A 14,172-nucleotide genomic window follows, 5' to 3' on the forward strand; every position below is an offset into this window, starting at 1 on the left:
GCTTCTGATAGACTGGGTATAAATCAGAGGTTCCCACAACCCGTCCTTGGACTCAATCATTTGCTAGAATGGCTCACAGAACTCAGGAAAACAGTTGACTTACTGTTGCCAATTTATTACAAAGAATATTTCATAGGATACAAATGAACAGCCAGATGGAAGAGATGTGTAGGGCAAGGTATGGGGAAGAGACACAGAACGTCCATGCCTCTCTGGGCATGCCACCCTCCCAGCACTTCCATGTGCGCAACAATCCTGAAGCTCAGCAAATCTTTTTGTTCTAGAGGTTTTATAGAGCTTAATCTCCAGCACCTGTCCCCTTTCTTGAAGGTCAATGAGTGGGGCTGAAGTTCCAACCCTCTGGTCACTTGGTCTTTCTGGTGACCAGCCCCATCCTGAGGCTGTAGAGACTCCACCCTAAATCAACTTATTAGCATAAACTCAGGTGTAATCAAAACGGGGCCCTTTTTGAATAACAAAAGACACCCTTACCAATCAGGAAATTCCAAGAGTTTTATGATATCTGTGCCAGGAACCAGGGACAAAGACCAGATATATTCTTTATTATACCACAACTAACCTAGCTATTTTCTGGCCGTTCTCATCATGTCATATTAGCATTTTGTAAAGAAAGCAAGAATCTAAATAAAATTGCTGCTTAAATGTCAAATCACCTTGGCTGAATGAGGAGGAGGACTTGGGGGCTGTATTCCATGTGCACCAACGCAGAGCAGAGAGGAACCAACATCACTGAGCGTCTATGACAGGCCAAGCAGATTTTGATTCAATATCCCTTTTAATACTTGGACAAGTCTTGTCCCACACCCCACCTGAGATTCAGAGGATTAAGATTAAGGTGCCCAAACTTGCAGAGATACTAAGCAGTGAAACACAAATCTAGGACTTTGATGGCCAATTACACAAATAAGCCATTGGGCACTTACCAAATGAAAAGTTCTCTACAAAACCTTGAATCTGATGTTTTAGTCCTCTCTTTATTCTCACTACCTGGCACCATGCCTGATACATTATCAATGTTCATTGAAAGTCCAGAGACTTAAATAGCAAACAGAAATAGGAAGTTACAAGAAAACTTCCTTTGGCCCAGCTTTTTCAAAGAGATCTCTAAACATGATTTCTATTCTCATGTATTCCAATTTATAAATCTGATTTAGGAACCAGCAAGTAGTAAAATGAGACACTGATTTGATGAACTGATTCTGTAGAATCTGTCAATCAGTATGGGGTTGTCCTTACTTAATACATTAGAATGTTTCTCTTGTCTGACAGCCTGGACTCCAAGTCCCAACCCAAATGGATGTGAGTCTGTACAGATAGTGAGTTTGTAATACTTTTATCCAGGATTGTCTTCTTCCTAGACTTGTTGATAACTTCTCCTCTTATAAGACAACCAGTGTTACCACCCAAGGAGGGGGTCATCTGCCCACCACAAGACATGCCAATAATCAAGAGGCAAGGTGGTAGGAGAGAAAGGACTTTATTACAGCTTGCTAGCGAGGGGGAAGGTGGCCAACTAATGTCCGAAAGAACCATCTTACAGAACAAAGACTACAGGCCAGTTATATAGGGGGCTGGTCTCTGGGTGGGGGAGGAATTTGGTCTTAGTTTCTGATAGTCTTTTATTTTACTGGATATGCATCAGAGACCAGAGCAAGGCCCTATACTTAATCTTTCAGTTGTCATTGATGATGGCTATCAGCATAGACCCTCTGCCTAAGGGTCATGACGATCTTAAGAAACTCAAAAGAACAAAGTTATCAACTTATAGCATCTGGGAGGGGCCAAAAAATCTACAGAGCATGTCTGGGTTAGTTAATCAGAGTTCATTCAAAGTCAGAATATAGTGTCTTTTCTACAATATGGCTTCCCTTATATCAACCTTGTGTTGAGCTGGTGTCATCAGTACTATGAGAATTGAGCAGCCTTATTACTATCCTTCCATTATGCATAATAGGTCAGTTACTTTTTTCTACTTCTCTGTTGAGTTTGCCTATTTTAGCATAAGCCCAGGATTAACTTCTTTCCTGACCTAAATCTTCCTTTATGTCTTTCATTTTTCTAGATACAAAAATATTTATTGAACATTTTTTCAAACCAAGCTCGTATATAATAAAAAACTTTTTTTTTTCTAGCAAATGAGAAATATACACATGGTTTCACAGAACCAAGCACTGTTTAGCTGAGTGACAAGAGAGAACCCTGTGGAATAAGCCATGATATACCATAACATGAATTAATCAATGGAGTTTTTGTGGTTTTGTTCCTCTCTCTCTCTCTTTTTTTTTAAGTGAAGTAAACACACTGCCTTGGCAGCACTTGCTTTTTGTTCACACCAGGCCACCATATTTATTCTGCTTCGTTACAGAAACTCCACTTACTGTATGAAAGTATCCATCTCACTGACAGTGGGCGAAAATGACACTGGACTCTGCTACAATTCCAAGATGAAGTACTTTGATAAAGCTGAACTTAGCAAAAGCAAGGAAATTTCGTGCCGTGACATAGAAGATTTTTTACTACCAAGCAGAGAACCTGAAATCCTATGGTATAAGGTATGGACTGTGAATGATTTTATTGCTTATAAATAGATTAATGCGTATCTTACTCTTGAATAAGTTGGATAAAATACTTTAAATGAGTGTGATATAGTTTAGCTCTGCCTTCCTAAAATATTATAGCAAGTTGTTCTGGTCATTATAAGTTTTCAAACCAGTGGTTTTGATAAATGCTAGTCAATATTTATATTGGTAGTCCATTGTAATAAGCTATTGTGTTTATGTTCATATCTAGTTTATACTGACAATTCTTTCAAGTCTATTATAATCTGTGTTGATAATTTCAGGAACTAAAGTATGTTAAGCATTGATTTCAGAGCTCTCCATATAAACAGTCCAAAATGTCCCCAAATAAGGAAAGGATTGATTTGCTTCTGTGATAAAATAGTACACTTGTTTTATTGAAATGTTCTGTTTAGTGGAAGTATCTTTGGGCATATTCTAATTCTTTTCATATAAAAGCATACATATTTTGAAAAATAGCATCTGATAAAAATTTATAACATTGTAAAAATAGTGTTAGATTAACTTTTTTTCAAAAACCAAAAGAAACTTTAGACTTAAGCGGAATAATCCAACCTCTGCCCTTCCTATCACATCATTGACTCACTGAATTTTAAGATTTGAATGTACTCTTCAGTTTTATTTATACCATAATAGATATTTTTGTTATTCAACATACTCAAGAAAATACAATATAGATGCTGTGAATATTTGTCTGGAATATTTTATCCATGGTTGAAAGATTCCTAGTGTAAAATTTGCTTCGTCCAACTCACTGGAAGTAGGCATTTAGGAAGCTGGACCTCTTACTAACTAGATCCACAAATGCCAGTATACAGAATGTGAGCCCTCACATCTGATTGCTCATGAATTCAAAACTTGTTAGAAATGAAACAAGAAACAAATCTTTAACAATTTTTAAAGGATTTTGCAAAAATTAGCAATGCCCTTCACTGAGTAAGACTTAATTTTGATTTTTGATAATAAGCAATGGAGGATTCAGAACCTCAAGGGAACTGTTGAAATATTTTTCTACTTTTTTCTTAGATTTCTATCTTAGACAATGTTAAACAGCCCTCAAATATCAGCCCCACTGATTTCTGTTCCTGTACAGATGAGTTTTATTTTTTCCCTTTTTTAATTGTATGAGTATTTCTCACCCTGCTTCTCTGTGGTTTGTCTGCTTTCCACAGGTAGATTCTGAGCAAGGCCTAATGATTGATTCAAAGGGGAAAGGTATGAGGGAAGTTTGACCCAAGGTCTCCAAGAACAAATATTTTTCTAGTACTCTTACGTGTCCATTCAGCTTCTAGATATGCAATTTCTTTGTGGCTTGCTAATAAGTTAATCTTAAGAGTTACGTACTTCTTCTCACTTTTTGCAAACAGTATCTCAAAATTTGCTGAAACATTAGAACTTTGAACACACACACACACACACACACACACACACATTCACGCACTCAATTTTTTAAATGGCTGGCCTCACATTGATTTTTTAGTCATGTTTCCAACATCACCCCAATCATCGTGACCTTAAGCTGTAAAGACCATACGTAACTAGTGAAGTGATGGGTGGAAATGCACTATATGTAGAATTTAAAAGTCTTGAAGCAATTCAGATTATTTTTCCCTAGTCAAGGGAATATATATTCCATGAATTCAGCGCACAATTTATGCAATTATGACAGTTTATGCAACTAATATGAGGATATAAAATGTATATTTTGGTCTGAAATAACCGTGTAATTGTCCCTCAACTATACAAAGGCATTGAGCCACATATGCAAAATAATGGCCTGCAAAAATTTGATTTGGCAATAAAACTTTTTAGAAATAATGTTACCTCTGAATAATGTTAAAGAGTTTAAAGCTATTTTGTTCTCATTCCATTGATTTCAAATCTGGCCAGAGGAAATGGACTTCTGTTTTGGCAAAAACAGAAATCTCCTGAGCCAACATCATTTTAACCCAAAGCTTTATTCAGAGACCATCATTTGGTAGACCCATCTACAGTGAAAATAGATATTTATGGGACTATAAAGACCTTGCATATAAATGTTGGCCATTTCTTTCATGGATTATACAGTGCACATGCTATGAAGATTGAATTATATCTAAATGCAACATTAAAAGATTTAAAATATTGAAATAGAAACATTTTCTTCTATAGAATTAATTTTTCTACTTTCCACTAAAATAAATCATTTATGTTATCAGTATCAAGGTGGTTAATTTTATAATCATTAATTGTGGAGTAGTTGTTTCTAAAAAATGATGTCAGGAGTAATCTAAACAAATATCCCTTTTCTTATCTCTAATAAATCAATGCATATCTGATTTAGAGACACTAATCTTAGAAGTTAATAAAGTGACTCTTGCTAAAAATACTCTTTTCAAATTGAGGTACCTGATTTCATGGAGATGTGGAGAAGACAGGAAAATCTTTAGCATTAATTCCAAACTCTTTAGCCCTTTTAAAATATAACTTTAGAAGCTTTTAGTTTGATTATTTTAAATACTTTATTTTTCAGTTACTATATGCACCTCAAAAGTTTTATGTTCTTCATGTAGGAATGTAGGACAAAAACATGGAGGCCAAGTATTGTATTCAAAAGAGATACCCTGCTTATAAGAGAAGTAAGAGAAGATGACATTGGAAATTATACCTGTGAATTAAAATATGGAGGCTTCGTTGTGAGAAGAACTACTGAATTAACTGTTACAGGTAAGCACAATCTTCAATGTTTCATTTGCAAGTAATGAAACTACCATTTTAAATTTAGTTTTTGTGTTGCATATTGATTTTTTCAAATCTATGAAAGAAGCACTTAACCAAATGCGAAGTAGATTTCTATAGGTGAAATTTATTCCTCTTTGCTTTTAAATCATGTTGCACTAAAATGCATTTGAAAGGTTAAACAAAACATGCTTAGGGAATTATAGAAATGTTAGCTTTTGAAAGTACTTGAGATAATGAGTTTATTATTTCAGAAAATTATGCTTATATTTTGTAGTGCTATCGTTTTTGGAAACATTTTCTAAAGTGGTGAAACGCAAAATATGAAATCTACCTCTGTCTTCCTGTCTTACTCCAAATTAGAAAAATTACTTTTTTATTCATTTATTACTCTATGAATCTGAACTAAGTAGTCTCATGAACTTGAAAATAACATAGTTTTATGTACAATACTTGAATAATTTTGTGAGGTGCAATGCATGGAATCATTCCCGTATCTGGTTGCTAAGGTACAAGGACATGACAACAACATTCAGAACATTGTCTGTAATCATGAATCTATAGCTCACTAGTCATATGACCTTGTTTGAATCACCACAACCTTCAGAATATCAGTTTCCTCATGTATAAAATGACAATGATAAAATGTGGCTTGTTTATTTCATAGGGTTTTTGCAAGGATCGAATGAGTTAAGGTAATATGTATGCAATCAATTTGCAACAAATAGAATTATATCCAAATGGGCATCACTTTTGTCATTTTTATGTCATGTAAAATATTGTATTCATACCGTTTTTTTTTTACTTTATAGTGTACTTCTCTAAAAGTGGTTCCAAGAGAAAAAAGGGGGAAAAAACAAGTGCAATATTAGGAAGTTAAAGATATTATTCTCATCTTATTGAGAAAGATTCTTCTTGGTAACTTTTTTGTAAAATCATATTTAGAAAACATATGTAGAAAAATATAAAAAGGATATCGAATACTTTAAAGAGACTTTCATTTGTTCATTGATTCACTTAAAATAGTTTTCCTGTATATGAAAAGCGTTTTGTGGTAGTCACCTTTGTCTTATAATAATATTTTCTTTCAAATATTGAAATTATGATATATTTTGACTTAAAAGCTAAATCTGATTTCATGAAATTCATTTGGTGAATAGTAATTATTCAGATGGAAAGAAAATTTAGTAAAATAAGGTACTCTTTGCTAATGCCTTTGATAAATATTAGACCCAGTAAATAACTGACAATTGCAATATATGATACGCTTAAATAATGAACACACATTCAGTCTTGTATTATGTACCTATGGTATGCATGTGTATGATTTACACTACTATGGTGTTCTGTTTTGCTGTGTGTAATAGACCTCTGTATAGAAAATTAAAATTAACTCTATCACTTTACCTCTCTGTTTAATGGAACAGTGAAAAATATAACTGTCTATACTTGGATTTTCTTTACAATAAATGTTGACTTTTCTGTTATTTATTTTTTGCTCTCAATCTATACTGAAGTAGCTTTTCCAAGGATTAGGTATTGGGACAAAGGAATTTTAAGATATAATGAAAAATATTGTTCTGAAAAGAAAATAGAATGTACTTCTAGTCTTTATTCTTTGCAGTATAGAACTAACCCTTGTTAAGCACATCTTTCCCTTTTCTAGAAATACTAGGATAATAAACCACTATCTAGTAAGAGGCACTTGGAAAACAATCTCATGGAAACTAGAAACTGGGTCCCAAATGGTAAAATGACTTAAATGAAGCTATTTTGTGTAACCAATAATAGAATCGTTTTCTCCTAAATGCTACCCAGGGCTACTATATTTTCCTAGCTTCATTTCTCCAAAAATATCTTCTTTTCTTTATATGAAAAAGAGGAATAATTATTTCTTAGTATCCAAGAGGAAGTTAGTGAATGTTTTAATGAAAGTTTTCATTAAACTGATTAACATGAATATGTCTAACGTAAGTAGCCTTACCTATGACATTGATTTGGACAAATAACTTATAAAGCAAAGTTGGACTATATAGGAAATTGTGAGTGGATGGGAGGAGAGCTGCATGTCCTAGAATGAAAAATTGTATGTATTAAAATGCGTTTTAGATATTAACAAGTCTATTGGCAAGATGTATTTATGCATAAAATTGCTTTAAATGGTGTGACACTATAGGACATTTACTTTGCTCGTGGCCAAATTAAAGAACAAGTCTTAGAACTCAAGTTATATCTCTTAGTAAAGCAACAAAGGTGAGCAGTTCTCTGGATGATAATTAATCACTGTTTTGTACTTGGTTTTCTGCACATCATGATCATGTTATACTTAATGTAAATATCATGCACACAGCATGATATCATTTAGTTTTAGTGGATCTGCCTTGGCTGCTAATACACAAATATTTTGAAGTGCGTTAGAATGTTTCTTTAAAATGAAAAAGAAAGAATCATGCATGTGAAGAGAAAAGGAAATTTCTGGATAAATAAAGTGGCTAAATATGCAGGCAATATTGTGAGCTTTTGTGGGAGATCCTTCACTTATCAAACAGTTGGGGCTGGCCTGGTGGCATAGTGGTTAAGTTCACGCGCTCTGCTTTGGTGGCCCTGGGTTCGCGGGTTTGGATCCCAGGTGCGGACCTACACACTGCTCATCAAGCCATGCTGTGGCAGCGTCCGACATACAAAATAGAGGAAGATTGGCACAGATGTTAGCTCGGGGACAATCTTCCTCACCAAAAAAAAAAGAAGTGTATGTGTCTACATAAGTGAAGTAGTGGTTCAGGAAAACAGATCACAGTGAAAGAAATAATAAACCTGCTCATCACTTTTGGTATACTTTAAAACATTTAAAAAAATTGTTTTAATGTAACATGTTTCAACATCATCTCTAGCCTCCACCCTCTTCTCTAAGCCTCAGCCATGCTGTTTTTACTGTTCTCCTCCAAATATCCTCCCTCTGAATCCTTACTCATGGTGTGCTCCCTCTGGAATGCTTTTTCTTCCACATTGTCACAGGGCTGATTCTTAGTCTTTCTTCAAGGCACGGCCAAAATGTTACCTCTGTTTTGAGGCATGTAGTTCTTCATGCCTTCATAGCACTTTTAGAATCCCCATTGCAACACTCACCACACTGCATTATAACTATTTGTTGACACTCTTATTTTTCCACAAGAACATGAGCTAGTCAGAGTCAAGGGCAATGTTTTTTTTTTAAATGAATATTTTACTTTAGAATACCTTTACATTTATATAAAAACTCATAAAAATAGTAGAGAGAGATCCCATATACACTACATCCAGTTTCCCTTGTTATTAACATCTAGCATTAATATGGTTCATTTGTTACTATTAATGAACTAATATTGATAACATTATTATTAGCTAAAGTGCATACCTTATTTAGATTTCCTTAGTTTTTTCCCTAATGTGCCTTGTCTGTTCCAGGATCCCATCCAGGATAGCATATTACATTTAGTTGTCATGTCTCCTTAGGCTCCTTTTGGCTGTGACTATTTCTGACTTTCCTTGATTTTGAGGATCTTGACAATTTTAAGGGGTACTGGCCATGTATTTTGTAGTATATCTTCAATTGTGATTTGTTTGATGTTTTTCCCATGATTAGACTTGGGTTACATATTCCTGGAAGACCACAGAAGTAAAATCACAACATATCATATATCAACATGACTTAACACTGTTGATCTTGACCTGTATCACCTGAGGTGGCATTTGTCAGATTTTGCCACTGTCAAGGTACTCTTCTTCCCCACTTTCCATACTATGACTCTTTGGTAGGAAGTCACTATCTGCAGTCCACACTTATGGAGTAAGGAGTTATGCCCTCACCTCTTTGAAGGCAGAGTAGCTACATAAATTATTTGGAATTCTTCTGCATGGGACAGAATTTTTCCCACATTTACCTACTTATTCAATCATTTATCTATGTTAGTACTAACTCATGGATATTTATTATATGTTTGCTATTCAACATCACCTTATTTATTTTGTTGCTCAAATTGTTCCAGCTTTGGCCTTAGGAGCTCTTTTAGTTGACTCCTTTGCCCTTTGACATACCCCCATCATTGTGTGTGTGTGTTTGAACACTTCCTTATTTTCTGGCCCTACAAGATGCTCCAGGGCCATCTTGTGTTTTTCATGCCCCAGTCCTAGAATCAGCTGTTTTTTCCAAAGAGTTCCTTTTGTGGGAGAATGGCACTAGAAACTAAGATGTGGGCATTGGGAGTATTCATTGCTACTGGAGTATAGTTGCTTCTAAAACCTCTCAGTTGACAGAGCAAGGAAATATGTATGCACTAACCCAGGTATATACACATACCTATAAATATTTCTATATGTAACCATCTGTATCTATATTAAACTAAACATGAGTTCATACTGATAACTCCAACTCTAATCTATTACCATAGGGATCATTCCAGCCTCTTCCCCTCGCTTATCTGTAACCTCCTTGTCCAATGGTGAGAAAGCCACCATCTGCTATCCGTTTACTTAATTGTTCACTTCCAATATAGATGTATAATGAGATCAGAATTGTTGACCTGTACTCCTATGAGAACCAACTGTATCAACTAGAGTATAGTGCTTATATACAGTTTCTTTTGCCTTTAGTCTTACACACTCCACTCATTTCCAGGGTTACTTAGGTCAGCACCTTTTCCCCCCAATCCCCTTCAGTGAGGTTGTCTCACACATTTGTAATATAGTTAGGTTATTTTATCTCATTCTGCATTCCATCCTAGGATCCTCCATCCTCCTGAATGATGTCTTTAAAAATTTGCATACATTGACGTTTGTAGGGGAGGAAAAATAATTTTCCCTCTACCCTTCTGAGTTCTTGGCTGAGATCCCCTGTAATAAAAGACAGGTTAGGGAGTCAGCCCAGTGGCATAGTAGTTAAGTTCACATGCTGCACTTCGGCAGCCCAGGGTTTGCGGGTTTGGATCCTGGCACAGGCTGATGCACCGCTCATCAAACCAGGCTGTGGCGGCATCCCACATCAAAACAGAGGAAGATGAGCACAGATGTTAGCTCAGAGCCAGTCTTCATCCCCAAATAAATAAAAATAAATAATAAAAAAGGACAGATTAACAAGAGAAAAACAAAGAAAAATTTATTAACATATACGTGGAAGATACCCAGGGAAACTGAGTACCTCCCCAAGACAGCCCAAGTTACCACCTTAAATACCATCTTCAGCTAAAGACAAAAGAAAGATTTTTTTTGGGGGGAGGGGTGTCAGTCATGGGAGGTTACTGGGAAAAGCACAGTAAGTAAGGGTAAGGCTAAGTTGTGCTTTCTCCAGTGATAAGAATTTCTGGAGATTTTTTTTTTAATTATTTTATTGAGGTCACATTGCTTTATAACATTGTGTAAATTTCACGTGCACATTATTATATTTCAGCTTCTGTATAGACTGCATCGTGTTCACCACTAAAAGTCTAGTTTCCATCTGTCACTATACATATGTGCCTCTTTACCTCTTTTGCCTTCCCCCCACGGATTCCCCTCTAGTAACTGCCAATCTGTTCTCCTTATCTATATGTTTGTTTGTTTATCTTCCACATACGAGTGAAATCATACAATATTTGTCTTTCTCTGACTTATTTTGCTTAGCATAATACCCTTAAGGTCCATCCGTGTTGTCTCAAATGGCACGATTTTGTCTTTTTTATGGCTGAGTAGTATTCCATTGTATATATATACCACATCTTCTTTATCCATTCATCCATTAATGGGCACTTAGAATCATCCTTCTCTTCCTGGTGGAGAGAGGGAGACACTTTTACAAATAGAGATTTCCTTTATAAGTGTAAATTTCCCTCACAAAAGGGTAATTTCTGCTTTGTTTTCAGAGCTGCTTCTGTGTCTGCAGTTTCTCAAAGTAATCCTTATACCAAAGAGGCATATTTTGAGGTGGCAAATTCTGCTACCCTCTATTCCCGCCTTTAAAACTTCCCCAAGAAGTTTCACAGTCCAGAAGCGGAGTTGGTAGGTTGCTCTGTAGCTCAATAAACCAGTTTTAGTCCTAAGAATAGATTAGTTCAGTAAAAGAGTTATGTCTCATTTCAGGAGGCCGTGTTGCAATTGAGCTCCCAAAGTGAGGCCTACATGGTGTGAGCAATCAGGTATTTAATAAGAGGCATTTCTATGGAAACACACACACAAAACAAAACAAAAGTTAATGTTTGGAGCAGACTATGAACCTAGTTTCTGAGTCCTGAGGACAGCCAATTGAGAGGATTTCTAGATGTTGGGCTCAAAGAATCTTTTTGGTTTTTTGTTTTGTTTTATTTTGTTTTTTATGTGACTTGTCACAGTAGCCAAAGTCCTTATCTTTTTTTTTTTTTTGGTGAGGAAGATTAGCCCTGAGCTAACATCTGTTCCCAATCCTCCTCTTTTTGCTGAGGAAGAGTGGCCCTGGGCTAATCTGTGCCCACCTTCCTCTACTTTATATGTGGGATGCCTACCACAGCATGGCTTAATAAACGGTGCATAGGTCCGCACCTGGAATCCAAACCTGTGAACCCTGGGCCACCAAAGCGGAGCACGTGAACTTAACCACTATGCCCCTGGGCTGGCCCCAAATCTTTTTGTTTTTTGTGGTAAAATATAGGTAATGAAATTTACCATTTTAACCATTTTTAGGTGTACATTTCAGTGACATTAAGTACATTCACATTTTTGTACAACCATCACTCCATCCATCTCTAGAAATTTTCATCTTTCCAAACTGAAACCCTGTACCCATTAAACAGTAACTCCACATTCCCTCCTCCCACCGACCCCTGGCAACCACCACTCTATTTTCTGTAACTACGAATTTGACCATTCTAGGTACTTCATATAAGCTGACTTATACAATATTTGTTGTTTTGTTTATGACTTATTTCACTTACCATAATGTCTTCAAGGTTCATCCATGATAGTTCATTTCTTTCTATCACTTAATAATATTCCATTATACGGCTGTACCATAGTTTGTCTGTTCATCTAGTTAATGGTGTATCTTGGATGCTTCCAGTTTTTGGAGAATATGAATAAAGCTACCATTATCTTGTGCAAGTTTTTGTGTGGACGTAAGTTTTCAAATCAGTTGAGTAAATATGTAGGAATGTAATTCCTAGAGTGTATGGTAAGATTATATTGAGCTTTGTAAGAAGCTGCCAAACTATCTTCTACAATAGCTATATTATTTTGCATTTACATCAGCAATGAATGAAGTATTCCAGTTGTTCTTCATCCTTCTACCAATCTGAACTCTGTTGTTTTGATTTTACCATTCCAATAGGCCTGTAGTGGTATCTCATTGTTGTTTTAATTGCCAATTCCCTAATGATAAATGATTTTGAGCATCTTTTTATATGCCTATTTGCCTTTTGTATGTCTTATTTGGTCTAGTGTCTATTTAGATACTTTACCCACTTTTTAATTGGGATGTTTGCTTTTGTGTTGCTCAGTTTTAAGAATTCTTGGTATATTTTTGATATAAGTCCTTTATCAAATATATGTTTTGCAAATATTTTCTCCCAATCTTTAGCTTGCCTTTTGATTTTATTAACAATGACTTTCACAAAGCAGAAGTTTAAGTGTTTCTTTTAGAGTTTTCTTCTTTTCTAATATATAGATTGAATTCTATAAATTTCTTCTAAGCACTGTTTTTGCTGCATCTCACAGATGTTGATAAAGTGCATTTCCTCCTAAGCTAACATCTGTTGCCAATCTTCCACTTTTTGCTTGAGGCAGAGCTAACATCTGTGCCAATCTTCCTCTATTTTGTATGTGAGTTGCCACTACAGCATGGCTTGATGAGTGGTGTAGGTCCGAGCTCAGGATCCGAACCCGTGAACCCGGGCCACCAAAGCAGAGTGGGCCAAACTTATACCACTGGAACAGACTCATAATTCAAAATATTTTTTAATTTCTCTTGAGAAATCGTCGACTCATGTGTTATTTAGAAACGTATCAATTTCTAAACATTTGGTGATTTTCCCAACTATTTTTCTGTTATTGATTTCTAGATGATTTCCATTGTGACCTGAGCACATACTGTCTTTGATTTATATTTTTAAAAAATTGTTAAGGTATATTTTGTGACCCAGAATGTGATCTTTCTTGGTGAAGTCCCATGAGGACTTGAGAAGAATGTATATTTTGCTGTTGTTGGATGGAGTATTCTATAAACGTCAATTAAATCAAGTTTACTTAGAGTGTTGTTCAAGTCAACTATATTCTTACTGATATTCTGCTTGCTTCATCTTTCAGTTACTGAAAGTAGAGTGTTGAAATCTCCAACTATAGTAGTGGATTTGTCTATTTATCCTTTCAAGTCTCTAAGTTTTTGCCTCACAATTTTTTTTTTTTTGATGAGGAAGATCAGCCCTGAGCTAACATCCATGCTAATCCTCCTCTTTTTGCTGAGGAAGACTGGCTCTGAGCTAACATCTATTGCCAATCCCCCTCCTTTTTTTCCCCCCAAAGCCCCAGTAGATAGTTATATGTCATGGTTGCACATCCTTCTAGTTGCTGCATGTGGGATGTGGCCTCAGCATGGCCGGAGAAGCGGTGCATCGGTGCGCACCCAGGATCTGAACCCGGGCCGCCAGTAGCGGAGTGCACGCACTTAACTGCTAAGCCATGGGGCCGGGCCTGCCTCACAATTTTGATGCTCTATTGTTGGGTGCATACATGTTTAAGGTTGTTATGTCTTCTTGGAGAATCGATCTCTTTGTCATTATGTAATGTCTGTCTTTGTTCATGATTATTTTCCGTGTTCTGAGGTCAGGTTTGTCTGAAATTAATATGCCTAGCTTTCTTTTGATTAGTGTTAGCATCG

General features: G+C 35.8%; 1 protein-coding gene across 1 annotated transcript in view; it reads left to right on the forward strand.

Moving 5' to 3' along the window:
* The window catches only part of IL1RAPL1 (interleukin 1 receptor accessory protein like 1), a 585,053-nt gene that overhangs the window by 82,156 nt on the left and 488,725 nt on the right, over positions 1–14,172 (forward strand). Inside the window, exons 3-4 of the mRNA XM_058535661.1 lie at positions 2,387–2,573; positions 5,153–5,306. Coding sequence (XP_058391644.1) covers positions 2,387–2,573; positions 5,153–5,306 — 341 coding nt within the window. The remainder of the gene's footprint in view (positions 1–2,386; positions 2,574–5,152; positions 5,307–14,172) is intronic.

The sequence above is a fragment of the Diceros bicornis genome, chromosome X (genome assembly GCF_020826845.1).
Source record: "Diceros bicornis minor isolate mBicDic1 chromosome X, mDicBic1.mat.cur, whole genome shotgun sequence".
In the NCBI taxonomy this organism is placed as follows: domain Eukaryota; kingdom Metazoa; phylum Chordata; class Mammalia; order Perissodactyla; family Rhinocerotidae; genus Diceros; species Diceros bicornis.